The 18,662-nt window shown below is 56.0% G+C and overlaps 1 protein-coding gene across 3 annotated transcripts in view; it reads left to right on the forward strand.

The window, feature by feature from the left end:
- Window positions 1-18,662, forward strand: part of LOC140735812 (uncharacterized) — a 93,231-nt gene that overhangs the window by 51,867 nt on the left and 22,702 nt on the right. For all 3 annotated transcript variants that reach the window (XM_073061310.1, XM_073061312.1, XM_073061311.1), the window contains one exon: window positions 375-543. In XM_073061310.1, the coding sequence (XP_072917411.1) occupies window positions 375-543 (169 nt within the window). The remainder of the gene's footprint in view (window positions 1-374; window positions 544-18,662) is intronic.

Below are 18,662 nucleotides of genomic sequence, written 5' to 3' on the forward strand. Positions count from 1 at the left end.
CCATAACTGTACTTCTAATTCTTCATAATTATTAAATGTAGTTTTTGGTTGCATGTCGCACTAGCACACCTCAGCAGATTCCTAACGCACGTAAATGTGAATAAACTTCATCCTTGGTGCTTGAACTCAGTAGGTCAAGCAGCATCTATGGAGGAAAATAAATAGTCAACATTGCGGGCTCAGACCCAAGATCATAACGTTGGCTGTTTCTTTCCCGCTATAGATGCTACCTGATCTGCTGAGATCCCCCAGCATTGTGTGTGTTTCCACATATTGATTTCAAGATGGAGACATACACCTAAACAATGTTTGTTCACCATGCCCTTGTTGGAACTGGGACCTACTCATCTTTGTCCCAATCTCTTTCCACTCAGAAGCACTGGGGACAGAGAATGGAGCGGCGAGCAGAGAGAATGGCAGGAGTTTGCAGGTGAAGGGACCGAGGACAGAGGCAGAGATGGAAAAACTTGAGACTGAGACAGAGGCCGAGGGACTTCATCGAGTGGGTGATGCTCATGGGCATACTCCAACTCAGGCCAACAGGTAGAGATCATCTGCAGCAACTTCTGATTCAGTGCAACCAGTATTTCCCAGGTGATGCATGCTTCCAGGGATTTTTCTTGATTCTGAGAAGGGAGACGATTGTCATTGGATCATGGAGGTATACAGCATTCAAACAGGGCACTCGATGCATGTCCAACACCCAAATACACAGAACCCATTGTGAGGGTCAGGCTGGGGGAGCTGAGGTTACAGGCTCAGACTGGGGTCATCATGGAGTCACATGGTACAGAATCAGGCCCTTTGGCCCATCCAGTCCCTGCTGAACACAAACCACCTACCTATACTGATACACATTTTACTCTCTCCGAATCCCTACTGATTCCCCCCAGATTCTAACCCTCACCCACACACCAGGAGGTTATTTACAGCGGCTGACTGACCCACTGACCCCGCACATTGTTGGACTGAAGGAGGGAACTGGAAGTCACATGGAGAGCATGCAGCTCCACACAGAGAGAGTACGTTATCTGTATTGACCTTAGATCACTTAAACTGTGAGGCCATGGAGAGGGCAGTTGCCTGATGGACACAGAGAGCTGGGTCAGCCCCTAGTATGTTTGTATGTCTTCAGCTGAGAGCGTCTGATGCGAGCCCATTGAGAACAGAGCAAAGCTAAGGTTACTTATGACCTGACGCTCTCCCCTCCAATTTTACTTCAGCCTTCCGAGCAGAGCCAACAGAATTTCCCTTGCCCTAGTCCATTTTTCCTTGCAGTATCAGATGAGATCTTCGGTTGCAGAAACCCCAACCTCCACCTCCTGCACGGGAACGAATTACTGGGGCATCCTGAGGGCAGAATGCTATAAAGCGTTCTGGTCGCACCACTCGCCTGGTTTTTCTTGGGGTTAGTTCCATGTCCTGGTTCATTTGCTCTGTCTGGCTGTTAGACTGCGGGTGAAACCCAGAGGAAAGACTCACTGTTGCCCAGTCAGGGTACAGAATGCCCACCAAAAATATGACACAAATTGAGGACCACGATCCAACACAATGTCCACTAGAAATCCATGGATCCTGAAGACCTGGTCCAGGATAAGTTGGGCCATTTCTACTGTAATGGTAGTTTATCCAAGGTATGGATTTGCAGGCCTTAGAAAATTGATCTACAATTACTGTGACGGTCTTTCCCTTGGAAGGTGGAAGACCTGTGACAAAGTCCCTGGAGATGTTCGCCATAGGGAGAGGGTGAAGGAGCTTTTGAGATTGGGTACAGGTCTCCTCGCATGCCTGCACATATTGTCGAACCTCCAGGCCACCAGTATCTTCTCCTAATGAATTCCGAGGGACCTGGCCATCCCTGGGTGAGCAGTCATTCTTGATGCGTTCCCATTGAAGTACCCAAGATCTGACAGAACTTGGGACAAACAGAGGACCATCCTCATGAACCTCCCATTATCCCTGGGGCTTGCGGATATGTGCATCATTTCCTTAATGAATTGACGCTAACACTTTAGCTTGGGGCAAAGTGGTGGTAGGCTGCTCCTCTCTTTTGGGTTCGTTCAGAATAACGAGACAAGGCATCCTGTTTCTGATTCTTTGACCCCAGTCAATAGGTCAGGATGAAATTGTAGCAGTTAAAGAAAAGAGACCATCTGGCCTGCCTAGAATTCAGTCTTTTGGCCTCCTGAATATAAGCCAGATTCTTCTGGTCTGTCCATACAATAAAACAGTTCTTGGCACCCTCAAGCCAGTAACACCATTCCTGCAGCTTGACTGTGAGCAACTAAATGTCCAAAGGTGTCTGTTGAGACAACACTGCACCCACTCCCAACATCTGAGGCATCCACTTCCATGATGAAGGAAGGTCCAAGTTAGGTGAAAACAAAATGGGAAGTGACATGAACCATTGTTTGAGCTCTGCGAAAGCAGCCTCCACTTCAGCAGTCCAAATAAAAGGGCCCCTGGATCTCTTAGCTAGTGCTGTCAGCGGAGCCGACACTGAGCTGAAGTTTCTGATGAACTTCGATAAAAGTTGGTAAATCGCTGCAATTGTTAGACTTATTGGTTGTGGTCAATCTCTGACTGACAATGTCTTTGTAGGATCCACCTTGAGATTGCCATTAGAGATGATAAAACCCAAAAGTGAAACAGTGGTTGTGTGAAATTTGGATTTCTTCAGCTTGACATAAAGTGTATGATCTAGAAGTCTCTTTTTAATATATCTCTGATATGAGTGACAAGTTCCTCCCTGGACTTTGACAAGATTAGGATATCATCCAAGTAGACGAAGGCATACTTATGGAGAGCATCCCAGAGCATGTTGTTTATAAAGGCCTGAAAAACTGTTGGCACATTTGTGACGCTGATGGGCGTGACCAGGTACTTATAGTGCCCTGTCGTTGTGTTGAATGCCGTCTTCCACTCAAATGTTACTGGCGACTGGATCTCTTAGGCTTGGCTGCTAGAGTCCATATTGCTTGGGCACCTCCTTGGATTGCTCCTGAACTAGAGACCCTCCCTTTCCAGTCTCAATGCAACCCTGACTAGACTGGGTCAGGACTCAAGAGGTCCTGTTGACTGGAGCCAGCTGGTCTGCCCTTGGAGGCAGGACTGGGTGTCCCATAGGCTCCAGGTTACCCTGAACAAAAGTCTGCCTCCTTGTCTGCTGCTGGCCTCAGGTGAGTCTGTGTGTCGGATCACCAAGCCGAAAACATTCCCTCTTGCAATGACTGGACCATGCCATGATCCTGCCTTCCTTCCAGTTTACCAAAGGGACAGCTAAGGGAGCCCAAGGATCAGGGGTATGTGGGAAAAATCGATGATAGAGAAACAAATGCCCTCCACATGCTCCTCCATCCTCATCTGCAAAACCAGTGTCTACTGCAGGATCTGCCTAGAGCCAAATGGGCAGCCATCTAGGACAGTTGTGAGCACGGGCTGGCTCAACTCCCGTAGAGTTGTACATAGAGCTGACGGATGGACTCAAGGTCCAGGAAATTACCAAACTGCCCCAAAGTCCATAATGTCTTTCACCTCTCATTGGTTCTTTCCCCTGGAAACCTCTGCCTTGAGTGTGGCATGAGAATCAGTAGGGCTGGGAGTAGTGGCGGCTACAATCACGATTCTCCCAACACTGGACGGTCTTAGCTGTTCTCCCGATGGCTGCTGCTTCAGACATTTGGCCCTCAGGTGACCTGCTTCCTCGCAGTAATAGCAGCAAGCCCATTTCTGATGCCAGGATCTCTCATTGGCAGAGACTCTTGTGCAGCCACCTTGCATGGGCTTGACAGGGTCCAGAGCAGGAAACGGGCTGGCCACTGTCTGAGGTCATGAAGTCATTAAATACCATATGTCATTTTTCAGCCCATTTTTCCAGCTGGTCCAGATGCCACTGCAAGCTTTGATAGTCTTCCTTGGTGTCCACTACACCACTATTCTTGGTGTTACCCACAAAATTTGTTGATCCAGTTTATCACGTTATCATCCAGATCATTGATATAGATGACAAACAACAATGGACCTAGCTCTGATCCCTGCAGCACACCACTAAGCCTCCAGTCAGAGAGCCAGAGACAACCACTCTCTGGCTTCTTCTGCAAAACCAATGTCTAATTTACTAAAATACAAAATTCAATTTACTACTTCATCTTGAATGTCAAGGAACTGAACCTTCCTGACCAGCCTTCCATATGGGGCCTTGTCAAAAGCCTTGCTAAAATCCAGGTAGACAACATCCACTGCTTTGCCTTCATCAGCTCCTGGTAACTTCCTTGAAAAACTCTCTATGATTGATTAGACACGACTTACCCCACACACAAAGTCATGTTGACTATCCCTAATCAGTCCCTGTCTATCCAAATACGTATATATCCAGTCACTTAGAATACCTTCCAATAACTTTTCAACTGCTGATGTCAGGCTCACCAGCTTATAATTTCCTGGCTATTTCATAGAGCCTTTCCTAAACAACACAACATTAGCTATCCTCCAACCTTCTAGCACCTCACTTGTGGCTAAGGAAGATTTAAATATCTTTGCTAGGGCTCCTGCAATTTGTGCACTAATCTCCCAGAGGATCCGAAGGAACACATTGTCAAGCCCTGGAGACTTATCCACCCTAATTTGCCCCAAGACAGCAAACATCTCCTCTCTGTAATCAGTATGGGGTCCATGACCTTTCTGCAGCTGTGCCTCACATTTGTGGACTTTTTGTCTGTCTCCTGAGTGAATACTGATGCATTTACAAACTCCCCCCCCATCTCTTTCACACATAGATTACCACTCTGATCTTCCAGAATATCAACCAATCCTTTTCCGTAACTACCTTGAAACTAATTGCGTTGTGATCACCAGACGCAAAGTTTTCCCCTGCACAAACTTCTGTCACCCGCCCTGTTTCATTCTCTAATAGGAGATCGAGTAGCACACTCTTTCTAGTTGGGACTTCTATGTACTAATTAAGGAAGCTTTCCTGAACACAATTGATAAATTCTTCCCCTTCCAACCCTTTTACTGGTTGGGAGTCCCAGTTGATAAGTGGAAAGTTTAAAAACACCTATTATAATAACTTTATTTTTCCTGTAAGTCTACAATCTCTACAACTTTCCTCCTCTAAACCCCACCTCATAATCATATTAACATGGTCAAACCTTTCTTATTCCTCAGTTCTACTCATAAAGCCTCAATAGAGAGCCCAATGTGTCTTGACAAAGCACTGCTATGACATTTTACTGACTAGTAATGCCACCCCTCCCCATTTAATCCCTCCTGCTCCATCATGTCTAAAACAATGGAGCCCTGGAGCACTGAGCTGCCCGTCCTGCCCTATCCTGGAACTGAGTCTTACAAATGGCTACAATGTCATAATTCCATGTGCTGATCCATGCCCTAAGCTCATCCAGCTTTTCTATAATACACCTTGCATTGAAATATACACAGCTCAGAACATTAGTCCCATCATGTTGGACCTTTTGATTCTTGACATTGTATGTAAGCTTAATAACTGCTTTCTCCACAACCACTCAACTATCTGTTCTGGTGCTCTATTTCCCATTCCCCTGCAACTCCAATACCACTCATCCTGCAGCACAAGCAAATCTTCCAGCTAGGATATTAGTTCCCTACAAGGTTAGGTGCAAACCGTCCTTTCTATACAGATCCCGCCTTCGCCGGAGGACAGCTCCATGGTACAAATATCTAAAGCCCTCCCTCCTGTGCTAACTCTTCATCAATGTGTTAAACTGTACAACTTCCTATTTCTAGACTAGTGAGGTGTCCCGCTGTGTCAGAGGGAGTGTGGGTACTGGTGTCCCGCTGTGTCAGAGGGAGTGTGGGTACCGGCGTGTCAGAGGGAGTGTGGGTACCGGCGTCCCGGTGTGTTAGAGGGAGTGTGTGTACCGGCGTGTCAGTGGGAGTGTGGGTACCGGTGTGTCCGAGGGAGTGTGGGTACCGGCGTCCCGGTGTGTTAGAGGGAGTGTGGGTACCGGCGTCCCGCTGTGTCAGAGGGAGTGTGGGTACCGGCGTCCCGGTGTGTCAGAGGGAGTGTGGGTACCGGCGTCCCGCTGTGTCAGAGGGAGTGTGGGTACTGGCGTCCCGGTGTGTCAGTGGGAGTGTGGGTACCGGCGTCCCGGTGTGTAAGAGGGAGTGTGGGTACCGGCGTCCCGCTGTGTCAGAGGGAGTGTGGGTACAGGCGTCCCGCTGTGTCAGAGGGAGTGTGGGTACCGGTGTGCCTGTGTGTTAGAGGGAGTGTGGGTACCGGCGTCCCGCTGTGTCAGAGGGAGCGTGGGTACCGGTGTCCCGGTGTGTCAGAGGGAGTGTGGGTACCGGTGTGCCTGTGTGTTAGAGGGAGTGTGGGTACCGGCGTCCCGCTGTGTCAGAGGGAGCGTGGGTACCGGTGTCCCGGTGTGTCAGAGGGAGTGTGGGTACCGGCGTCCCGGTGTGTCAGAGGGAGTGTGGGTACCGGCGTCCCGGTGTGTAAGAGGGAGTGTGGGTACCGGCGTCCCGTTGCGTCAGAGGGAGTGTGGGTACCGGCGTCCCGGTGTGTCAGAGGGAGTGTGGGTACCGGTGTCCCGCTGTGTGTAAGAGGGAGTGTGGGTACCGGTGTCCCGGTGTGTGTAAGAGGGAGTGTGGGTACCGGTGTCCCGCTGTATGTAAGAGGGAGTGTGGGTACCGGTGTCCCGGTGTGTGTAAGAGGGAGTGTGGGTACCGGTGTCCCGGTGTGTATCAGAGGGAGTGTGGGTACCGGCGTCCCGGTGTGTCAGAGGGAGTGTGGGTACCGGCGTCCCGGTGTGTGTAAGAGGGAGTGTGGGTACCGGTGTCCCATTGCGTCAGAGGGAGTGTGGGTACCGGCGTCCCGGTGTGTCAGAGGGAGTGTGGGTACCGGCGTCCCGGTGCGTCAGTGGGAGCGTGGGTACCGACGTCCCGGTGTGTCAGTGGGAGTGTGGGTACCGGCGTCCCGGCGCGTCCGAGGGAGCGTGGGTACCGGCGTCCCGGCGTGTCCGAGGGAGCGTGGGTACCGGCGTCCCGGTGCGTCCGAGGGAGTGTGGGTACCGGCGTCCCGGTGTGTCAGTGGGAGTGTGGGTACCGGCGTCCCGGTGCGTCAGAGGGAGTGTGGGTACCGGCGTCCCGGTGTGTTAGAGGGAGTGTGGGTACCGGCGTCCCGCTGTGTGTCAGTGGGAGTGTGGGTACCGGCGTCCCGGTGTGTCAGTGGGAGTGTGGGTACCGGTGTCCCGGTGTGTCAGTGGGAGTGTGGGTACCGGCGTCCCGGTGTGTCCGAGGGAGTGTGGGTACCGGCGTCCCGCTGTGTGTCAGTGGGAGTGTGGGTACCGGCGTCCCGGTGTGTCCGAGGGAGTGTGGGTACCGGCGTCCCGGTGTGTCAGTGGGAGTGTGGGTACCGGCGTCCCGGTGTGTCCGAGGGAGTGTGGGTACCGGCGTCCCGCTGTGTGTCAGTGGGAGTGTGGGTACCGGCGTCCCGGTGTGTCAGTGGGAGTGTGGGTACCGGCGTCCCGCTGTGTGTCAGTGGGAGTGTGGGTACCGGCGTCCCGGTGCGTCAGAGGGAGTGTGGGTACCGGCGTCCCGCTGTGTTAGAGGGAGTGTGGGTACCGGCGTCCCGCTGTGTCAGAGGGAGTGTGGGTACCGGTGTCCCGTTGTGTCCGAGGGAGTGTGGGTACCGGCGTCCCGGTGTGTCAGAGGGAGTGTGGGTACCGGTGTCCCGTTGTGTCCGAGGGTGTGTGGGTACCGGCGTCCCGCTGTGTGTCAGTGGGAGTGTGGGTACCGGCGTCCCGGTGTGTCAGAGGGAGTGTGGGTACCGGCGTCCCGGTGTGTCCGAGGGAGTGTGGGTACCGGCGTCCCGCTGTGTCAGAGGGAGTGTGGGTACCGGCGTCCCGCTGTGTCAGAGGGAGTGTGGGTACCGGCGTCCCGGTGCGTCAGAGGGAGTGTGGGTACCGGCGTCCCGGTGTGTCAGAGGGAGTGTGGGTACCGGCGTCCCGGTGCGTCAGAGGGAGTGTGGGTACCGGCGTCCCGGTGTGTTAGAGGGAGTGTGGGTACCGGCGTCCCGCTGTGTGTCAGTGGGAGTGTGGGTACCGGCGTCCCGCTGTGTCAGTGGGAGTGTGGGTACCGGTGTCCCGGTGTGTCAGTGGGAGTGTGGGTACCGGCGTCCCGGTGTGTCCGAGGGAGTGTGGGTACCGGCGTCCCGGTGTGTCAGTGGGAGTGTGGGTACCGGCGTCCCGGTGTGTCCGAGGGAGTGTGGGTACCGGCGTCCTCGTGTGTCAGTGGGAGTGTGGGTACCGGCGTCCCTCTGTGTGTCAGTGGGAGTGTGGGTACCGGCGTCCCGGTGTGTCCGAGGGAGTGTGGGTACCGGCGTCCCGGTGTGTCAGTGGGAGTGTGGGTACCGGCGTCCCGGTGTGTCCGAGGGAGTGTGGGTACCGGCGTCCCGCTGTGTGTCAGTGGGAGTGTGGGTACCGGCGTCCCGGTGTGTCAGTGGGAGTGTGGGTACCGGCGTCCCGCTGTGTGTCAGTGGGAGTGTGGGTACCGGCGTCCCGGTGTGTCAGAGGGAGTGTGGGTACCGGCGTCCCGCTGTGTGTCAGTGGGAGTGTGGGTACCGGCGTCCCGGTGTGTCCGAGGGAGTGTGGGTACCGGCGTCCCGGTGTGTCAGAGGGAGTGTGGGTACCGGCGTCCCGGTGCGTCAGAGGGAGTGTGGGTACCGGCGTCCCGGTGCGTGTGTACCGGCGTCCCGGTGTGTCAGAGGGAGAGTGGGTACCGGCGTCCCGGTGCGTCAGAGGGAGTGTGGGTACCGGCGTCCCGGTGTGTTAGAGGGAGTGTGGGTACCGGCGTCCCGCTGTGTGTCAGTGGGAGTGTGGGTACCGGCGTCCCGGTGTGTCAGTGGGAGTGTGGGTACCGGTGTCCCGGTGTGTCAGTGGGAGTGTGGGTACCGGCGTCCCGGTGTGTCCGAGGGAGTGTGGGTACCGGCGTCCCGGTGTGTCAGTGGGAGTGTGGGTACCGGCGTCCCGCTGTGTGTCAGTGGGAGTGTGGGTACCGGCGTCCCGGTGTGTCCGAGGGAGTGTGGGTACCGGCGTCCCGGTGTGTCAGTGGGAGTGTGGGTACCGGCGTCCCGGTGTGTCAGTGGGAGTGTGGGTACCGGCGTCCCGCTGTGTCAGTGGGAGTGTGGGTACCGGCGTCCCGGTGTGTATCAGAGTGAGTGTGGGTACCGGCGTCCCGCTGTGTGTCAGTGGGAGTGTGGGTACCGGCGTCCCGCTGTGTGTCAGTGGGAGTGTGGGTACCGGCGTCCCGGTGTGTCCGAGGGAGTGTGGGTACCGGCGTCCCGGTGTGTCAGTGGGAGTGTGGGTACCGGTGTCCCGGTGTGTCAGAGGGAGTGTGGGTACCGGCGTCCCGCTGTGTCCGAGGGAGTGTGGGTACCGGTGTCCCGGTGTGTCAGAGGGAGTGTGGGTACCGGCGTCCCGCTGTGTCCGAGGGAGTGTGGGTACCGGCGTCCCGGTGTGTCAGAGGGAGTGTGGGTACCGGCGTCCCGGTGTGTCCGAGGGAGTGTGGGTACCGGCGTCCCGGTGTGTCAGTGGGAGTGTCGGTACCGGCGTCCCGGTGTGTCCGAGGGAGTGTGGGTACCGGCGTCCCGGTGTGTCAGTGGGAGTGTGGGTACCGGCGTCCCGGTGTGTCCGAGGGAGTGTGGGTACCGGCGTCCCGGTGTGTCAGAGGGAGTGTGGGTACCGGCGTCCCGGTGTGTCAGAGGGAGTGTGGGTACCGGTGTCCCGGTGCGTCCGAGGGAGTGTGGGTACCGGCGTCCCGGTGTGTCAGAGGGAGTGTGGGTACCGGCGTCCCGTTGTGTCCGAGGGAGTGTGGGTACCGGCGTCCCGGTGTGTCAGTGGGAGTGTGGGTACCGGCGTCCCGCTGTGTCAGAGGGAGTGTGGGTACCGGTGTCCCGGTGTGTCCGAGGGAGTGTGGGTACCGGCGTCCCGGTGTGTCAGTGGGAGTGTGGGTACCGGCGTCCCGCTGTGTCAGAGGGAGTGTGGGTACCGGCGTCCCGGTGTGTCCGAGGGAGTGTGGGTACCGGCGTCCCGGTGTGTCAGTGGGAGTGTGGGTACCGGCGTCCCGGTGTGTCAGAGGGAGTGTGGGTACCGGCGTCCCGCTGTGTCAGAGGGAGTGTGGGTACCGGCGTCCCGGTGTGTCAGAGGGAGTGTGGGTACTGGCGTCCCGTTGCGTCAGAGGGAGTGTGGGTACCGGCGTCCCGGTGTGTCAGAGGGAGTGTGGGTACCGGCGTCCCGGTGTGTCAGAGGGAGTGTGGGTACCGGTGTCCCGGTGTGTCAGAGGGAGTGTGGGTACCGGCGTCCCGCTGTGTCCGAGGGAGTGTGGGTACCGGTGTCCCGGTGTGTCAGAGGGAGTGTGGGTACCGGTGTCCCGGTGTGTCAGAGGGAGTGTGGGTACCGGCGTCCCGGTGTGTTAGAGGGAGTGTGGGTACTGGTGTCCCGGTGGGTCAGAGGGAGTGTGGGTACCGGCGTCCCGCTGTGTCCGAGGGAGTGTGGGTACCGGCGTCCCGCTGTGTCAGAGGGAGAGTGGGTACCGGCGTCCCGGTGCGTCAGAGGGAGTGTGGGTACCGGCGTCCCGGTGTGTCAGAGGGAGTGTGGGTACCGGTGTCCCGTTGTGTCCGAGTGTGTGTGGGTACCGGCGTCCCGGTGTGTTAGAGGGAGTGTGGGTACCGGCGTCCCGGTGCGTCAGAGGGAGTGTGGGTACCGGTGTCCCGGTGTGTCCGAGGGAGTGTGGGTACCGGCGTCCCGGTGTGTCAGTGGGAGTGTGGGTACCGGCGTCCCGCTGTGTCAGAGGGAGTGTGGGTACCGGCGTCCCGGTGTGTCCGAGGGAGTGTGGGTACCGGCGTCCCGGTGTGTTAGAGGGAGTGTGGGTACCGGCGTCCCGGTGTGTCAGAGGGAGTGTGGGTACCGGCGTCCCGGTGTGTCAGAGGGAGTGTGGGTACCGGCGTCCCGGTGTGTCAGAGGGAGTGTGGGTACCGGCGTCCCGCTGTGTGTCAGTGGGAGTGTGGGTACCGGCGTCCCGCTGTGTTAGAGGGAGTGTGGGTACCGGTGTCCCGGTGTGTTAGAGGGAGTGTGGGTACCGGCGTCCCGGTGTGTCAGAGGGAGTGTGGGTACCGGCGTCCCGCTGTGTGTTAGAGGGAGTGTGGGTACCGGCGTCCCGGTGTGTCAGAGGGAGTGTGGGTACCGGCGTCCCGGTGTGTCAGAGGGAGTGTGGGTACCGGCGTCCCGCTGTGTGTCAGTGGGAGTGTGGGTACCGGCGTCCCGGTGTGTTAGAGGGAGTGTGGGTACCGGTGTCCCGGTGTGTCAGAGGGAGTGTGGGTACCGGCGTCCCGTTGTGTCCGAGGGAGTGTGGGTACCGGCGTCCCGGTGTGTCAGTGGGAGTGTGGGTACCGGCGTCCCGCTGTGTCAGAGGGAGTGTGGGTACCGGTGTCCCGGTGTGTCCGAGGGAGTGTGGGTACCGGCGTCCCGGTGTGTCAGTGGGAGTGTGGGTACCGGCGTCCCGCTGTGTCAGAGGGAGTGTGGGTACCGGCGTCCCGGTGTGTCCGAGGGAGTGTGGGTACCGGCGTCCCGCTGTGTCAGAGGGAGTGTGGGTACCGGCGTCCCGGTGTGTCCGAGGGAGTGTGGGTACCGGCGTCCCGGTGTGTCAGTGGGAGTGTGGGTACCGGCGTCCCGGTGTGTCAGAGGGAGTGTGGGTACCGGCGTCCCGCTGTGTCAGAGGGAGTGTGGGTACCGGCGTCCCGGTGTGTCAGAGGGAGTGTGGGTACCGGCGTCCCGTTGCGTCAGAGGGAGTGTGGGTACCGGCGTCCCGGTGTGTCAGAGGGAGTGTGGGTACCGGTGTCCCGGTGTGTCAGAGGGAGTGTGGGTACCGGCGTCCCGCTGTGTCCGAGGGAGTGTGGGTACCGGTGTCCCGGTGTGTCAGAGGGAGTGTGGGTACCGGTGTCCCGGTGTGTCAGAGGGAGTGTGGGTACCGGCGTCCCGGTGTGTTAGAGGGAGTGTGGGTACCGGTGTCCCGGTGGGTCAGAGGGAGTGTGGGTACCGGCGTCCCGCTGTGTCCGAGGGAGTGTGGGTACCGGCGTCCCGGTGTGTCAGTGGGAGTGTGGGTACCGGCGTCCCGCTGTGTCAGAGGGAGAGTGGGTACCGGCGTCCCGGTGCGTCAGAGGGAGTGTGGGTACCGGCGTCCCGGTGTGTCAGAGGGAGTGTGGGTACCGGTGTCCCGTTGTGTCCGAGTGTGTGTGGGTACCGGTGTCCCGGTGTGTCCGAGTGTGTGTGGGTACCGGCGTCCCGGTGTGTTAGAGGGAGTGTGGGTACCGGCGTCCCGGTGTGTCAGAGGGAGTGTGGGTACCGGCGTCCCGTTGTGTCCGAGGGAGTGTGGGTACCGGCGTCCCGGTGTGTCAGTGGGAGTGTGGGTACCGGCGTCCCGCTGTGTCAGAGGGAGTGTGGGTACCGGTGTCCCGGTGTGTCCGAGGGAGTGTGGGTACCGGCGTCCCGGTGTGTCAGTGGGAGTGTGGGTACCGGCGTCCCGCTGTGTCAGAGGGAGTGTGGGTACCGGCGTCCCGGTGTGTCCGAGGGAGTGTGGGTACCGGCGTCCCGGTGTGTCAGTGGGAGTGTGGGTACCGGCGTCCCGGTGTGTCAGAGGGAGTGTGGGTACCGGCGTCCCGCTGTGTCAGAGGGAGTGTGGGTACCGGCGTCCCGGTGTGTCAGAGGGAGTGTGGGTACTGGCGTCCCGTTGCGTCAGAGGGAGTGTGGGTACCGGCGTCCCGGTGTGTCAGAGGGAGTGTGGGTACCGGCGTCCCGCTGTGTCCGAGGGAGTGTGGGTACCGGTGTCCCGGTGTGTCAGAGGGAGTGTGGGTACCGGTGTCCCGGTGTGTCAGAGGGAGTGTGGGTACCGGCGTCCCGGTGTGTTAGAGGGAGTGTGGGTACTGGTGTCCCGGTGGGTCAGAGGGAGTGTGGGTACCGGCGTCCCGCTGTGTCCGAGGGAGTGTGGGTACCGGCGTCCCGCTGTGTCAGAGGGAGAGTGGGTACCGGCATCCCGGTGCGTCAGAGGGAGTGTGGGTACCGGCGTCCCGGTGTGTCAGAGGGAGTGTGGGTACCGGTGTCCCGTTGTGTCCGAGTGTGTGTGGGTACCGGCGTCCCGGTGTGTTAGAGGGAGTGTGGGTACCGGCGTCCCGGTGCGTCAGAGGGAGTGTGGGTACCGGCGTCCCGGTGTGTCAGAGGGAGTGTGGGTACCGGCGTCCCGGTGTGTTAGAGGGAGTGTGGGTACCGGCGTCCCGGTGTGTCAGAGGGAGTGTGGTTACCGGCGTCCCGGTGTGTCAGAGGGAGTGTGGGTACCGGCGTCCCGGTGTGTCAGAGGGAGTGTGGGTACCGGCGTCCCGCTGTGTGTCAGTGGGAGTGTGGGTACCGGCGTCCCGGTGTGTTAGAGGGAGTGTGGGTACCGGTGTCCCGGTGTGTCAGAGGGAGTGTGGGTACCGGCGTCCCGGTGTGTCAGAGGGAGTGTGGGTACCGGCGTCCCGCTGTGTGTTAGAGGGAGTGTGGGTACCGGCGTCCCGGTGTGTCAGAGGGAGTGTGGGTACCGGCGTCCCGGTGTGTCAGAGGGAGTGTGGGTACCGGCGTCCCGCTGTGTGTCAGTGGGAGTGTGGGTACCGGCGTCCCGGTGTGTTAGAGGGAGTGTGGGTACCGGAGTCCCGGTGTGTCAGAGGGAGTGTGGGTACCGGCGTCCCGTTGTGTCCGAGGGAGTGTGGGTACCGGCGTCCCGGTGTGTCAGTGGGAGTGTGGGTACCGGCGTCCCGCTGTGTCAGAGGGAGTGTGGGTACCGGTGTCCCGGTGTGTCCGAGGGAGTGTGGGTACCGGCGTCCCGGTGTGTCAGTGGGAGTGTGGGTACCGGCGTCCCGCTGTGTCAGAGGGAGTGTGGGTACCGGCGTCCCGGTGTGTCCGAGGGAGTGTGGGTACCGGCGTCCCGGTGTGTTAGAGGGAGTGTGGGTACCGGCGTCCCGGTGTGTCAGAGGGAGTGTGGGTACCGGCGTCCCGGTGTGTCAGAGGGAGTGTGGGTACCGGCGTCCCGGTGTGTCAGAGGGAGTGTGGGTACCGGCGTCCCGCTGTGTGTCAGTGGGAGTGTGGGTACCGGCGTCCCACTGTGTTAGAGGGAGTGTGGGTACCGGTGTCCCGGTGTGTCAGAGGGAGTGTGGGTACCGGCGTCCCGGTGTGTCAGAGGGAGTGTGGGTACCGGCGTCCCGCTGTGTGTTAGAGGGAGTGTGGGTACCGGCGTCCCGGTGTGTCAGAGGGAGTGTGGGTACCGGCGTCCCGGTGTGTCAGAGGGAGTGTGGGTACCGGCGTCCCGCTGTGTGTCAGTGGGAGTGTGGGTACCGGCGTCCCGGTGTGTTAGAGGGAGTGTGGGTACCGGTGTCCCGGTGTGTCAGAGGGAGTGTGGGTACCGGCGTCCCGTTGTGTCCGAGGGAGTGTGGGTACCGGCGTCCCGGTGTGTCAGTGGGAGTGTGGGTACCGGCGTCCCGCTGTGTCAGAGGGAGTGTGGGTACCGGTGTCCCGGTGTGTCCGAGGGAGTGTGGGTACCGGCGTCCCGGTGTGTCAGTGGGAGTGTGGGTACCGGCGTCCCGCTGTGTCAGAGGGAGTGTGGGTACCGGCGTCCCGGTGTGTCCGAGGGAGTGTGGGTACCGGCGTCCCGGTGTGTCAGTGGGAGTGTGGGTACCGGCGTCCCGGTGTGTCAGAGGGAGTGTGGGTACCGGCGTCCCGCTGTGTCAGAGGGAGTGTGGGTACCGGCGTCCCGGTGTGTCAGAGGGAGTGTGGGTACTGGCGTCCCGTTGCGTCAGAGGGAGTGTGGGTACCGGTGTCCCGGTGTGTCAGAGGGAGTGTGGGTACCGGCATCCCGGTGTGTCAGAGGGAGTGTGGGTACCGGCGTCCCGGTGTGTCAGAGGGAGTGTGGGTACCAGTGTCTTGGTGTAACGCACACAAAATGCTGGACGAACTCAGCAGGCCAGGCAGCATCTATGGAAAAGTGTATACTCGACGTTTCGGGCTAAGACCCTTCATTGAGACTGGAGAAAACAAGATAGGAATTCAGATTTAGAAGGTGGGGCAGGGTAGGAAGAAACACAAGGTAGTAGGTAAAACTGGGAGGGGTGGGAGTGGTGAAGTAAAGAGCTTGGAAATTGATTGATGAACGTGATACAGGGCTGGAGAAGCGGAAATCTGATAGGAGAGGACAGAAGGTCCTCGGAGAAGGAAAAGGGGGAGGAGTGCCAGTGGGAAGTGATGGTAAGAAGATATGGTGAGAGAGGTCAAAGGGAATGAGGAATGGTGAAGGTGGGGGTGGGGGGGCACCAGATAATAGACCGGATAAATTTGAGAGCAGGGTGGAAGTTGGAGGCAAAGTTACCAGGTAAATTTGAGGGCTTATCTTCTGGGGTCTATTATAAAACATTTCTGGCACCACGCTCCCCTTTCTCAATCTCTCTGTCTATCTCTGGAGCCAGCTTATCTACTGATATCTATTATAAACCCACTGACTCTCACAGCTATCTGGACTATATCTCTTCCCATCCTGATACTTGTAAAAATGCCAACCCTTTCTCTCAATTCTTCCATCTCTACCGCATCTGCTCTTAGGATGAGGTGTTTCCTCCCAGAACAAAGTCGATGCCCTCCTTCTTCAAAGAAATGGGCTTCCCTTCTTCCACCATCAATGCTGTCCCTCAGCCATATCTCTTCCATTTCACACACATCTGACTTGACCCCAACCTCTTGCCCTTCTACCAAGGAGTGGGTTCCCTTTGTCCTAACCTACCATCTCCAATGAGATCCAACCACCAATCACATCTTCCCTCCCCCCACTTTCTGCTTTTCACAGCGATCGCTCCCTACATGACTCACTTGTCTATTCGTCCCTTCCCATTGATCTCCCTCCTGGCACTTATCCTTACAAGTGGAACAAGTGCTACACCTGCCCCAAAACCTCCTCCCTCACTACCATTCAGGGCCCAAACCTCCTTCCAGTTGAGGCGACACTTCACCCATGAGTCTGTTCGGGTCATCTACTATATCCAGTACTCCCAGTGTGGCCTCCTGTTTATTGGTGAGACCTGACTTAGATTGGGAGACTGTTTTGCCAACCACCTATGCTCCATCTGCCAGAAAAAGCAGATCTCCTGGAGGCCACCCATTTTAATTCCACTTCCCATTTCTATTCCGACATATCAGTCCATGATATGATCTACTGTCGTGATGAGGCCACACTCAGGTTGGAGGAACAACACCATGTATTCCATCTGGATAGTCTCCAAACTGATGGCCTGAACATAGATTTTTCGAACTTCTGGTAATTACCCCACCCACTTCACCATTCCCCATTCCTTTTCTGCCCTCTCACTTTATCTTCTTGCCTGCCCATCACCTCTCTCTGGCGATCCTCTCCCTTTTCTTTCTTCCATCAGGTTCCTCTCCTGTCAGATTTTCAGTATATGCTGCTTGGCCTGCTGAGTTCCTCCAGTATTTTGTGTATGTTCCTTGGCCAATAATTTCCTTCATTTTGCCTCTCTCCCTTTTTGTAATTTTTTTTATTGAAGTTCATCATCAAACAAACATTTCTATAAGATGTGTTTCAGACATTGTACCTATATATCATATAATCATATATATCACAAATCTCCACAAAGTATTTATCTGAGGTATATACTTATAGAAAAGAGTGGAGAGAAAAAACATGCAAAAGGGAAGAACTATGTACAAGTAGGGAGTGATCTTTTAATTTTACAACAGATTCATTGATTTGTGAGAATAAAGTCTCACTATGAGGCATTATTTAGTTAAACCATTTTTCCCCAGTATGAATCAAATTGTTCCAAATTGGATAAAATTCTCTTACATTTGATTGGATTTAGTAGTCCATTGACATTAAAAGAAATGAATTTTACCTTGTCCTTAGCCATCTGTATTTATCTGTCAATGTACCATTGGAATTAGAATAAAACTTAATCGATCTACTCCCTGAACAAATACGAACCAAGAAACGCAGATAATAACAAAAATGGCAACGAAAGTGTGATTCCAAGGCTGAGGTCTCTAGTAATGACCCTGCTTTGAGCTAGAGGAAATGTCTAGCTGTGGGGGATAACCCCTCCTACTTGTGAGTTGAGGGCCCCCATTGCAGTATTCATAAAAGTCAGTGAACAAATCCATTACACAGAAAAGATTTCCCTGTGTACTCCTATATATACATATATGTATGTATATGTATGTGTGTATATATATGTGTGTGTGTGTATATATGTATATACACATATACACACACACACATTACATATGTATATATATATATATATTCTCATTTTGGTGGGGAAAAAGGAGTAAGTGAGCGAATAAAGAATAACAACTAAGTAATATAAAATCCACATTATAATAAGTATTTCTCGAGATAGGTATATCAACGTGTACTTTTGCTTTCATTTAGCTTCTCAACATTTTTAAAGTTAGCTAAACCTTATGGCTCTTCTGAAGGGGGGTGAGGACTGTCTTTGGGAAACTCCCGGTCTCTTCCTGATATATTTCTCTCGGCCTCCTCCCGTCTCCTGCCTTCTCGATTCTCGCACTATTTCCCAAGCGGAGCGGGATAATTCCTCAGTCAGGCTTTCCTTTGTTTTGGTCATGCTGATGGGCAACCCTCTGGCCTTCACGTCTGTAGTCGCCTCTTCCACCGTCTGGTACAACCGCATCCCGTTGTCATAAAACACTCGAAGTTTAGCAGGGTACGGAGTTTGAAATCTAATCTTGTTTTGCTTTAGTACTCGCTTTACTTCAGAGTATTCTTTGCGTTTCTGCAGGACCGCGGGAGGAGGGGGGTAATCTTGGTCGAAATATATTAATTTATCGTCAAAAACACTCTCTTCTTACCCCAGGCCCTTTGTAGAATCTGCGTCTTCGTGCTGTACCGAAGGAATTTAATTATTATAGAGTGTCGCTTTCTGTCCTGGGTAGGTTTCAGAACCAGCGTTCTCTCGATTTCCAGCTCCATAACCGAGGGAATATCCAGCGCGTCCCGCAGTAACTTTCCGACAAACTCTGTCATAGACGAGCCCTCCGCTCCTTCGAGAACGTTGTAGATTCTGATATTTTTCCGCCGTGATCTTCCCTCCAGATCAAGCAGTTTACCTTCTTGGTGATGTATTATTTTTATTGTCTTGCTGAGTATCCGTTCCACGTTTTGAACGCGATCTTCCACCTTCTCAATGCGAGTCTCTGCCACTGCTATCTTTTGATTAACGCTGGCGAGCTCTGCCTTAATATCCCGGAGCTGCTGCTTTATATCTTTCTGGACCTCCATTATTTCTTTCAGGATTTCGCAGATATTTGCCGCTTCGACTGAACGAGGCCCGGCGGCCGCCTCGCTAGCACGCGGTCGGGTTGGAGAGCCAGACGCTGCACTCCTCTCGGACGCAGGCTCCGCAGTGTCGCTTTTTAAATTTCCATTCCTTTTCCCCATTCTTGCCCCTCTTTTCAGTTCAAATATTTTTTGAAAGATATTATATTTGATGGAATAACGGGGCTTAATACGCATTTTTCTGGAGCAGCTAGTGACTTAAGCTGCCATTCTCAACGATGACGTCACCGGACGCCTCTCTA

Source organism: Hemitrygon akajei, chromosome 11 (assembly GCF_048418815.1).
Source record: "Hemitrygon akajei chromosome 11, sHemAka1.3, whole genome shotgun sequence".
Lineage (NCBI taxonomy): Eukaryota > Metazoa > Chordata > Chondrichthyes > Myliobatiformes > Dasyatidae > Hemitrygon > Hemitrygon akajei.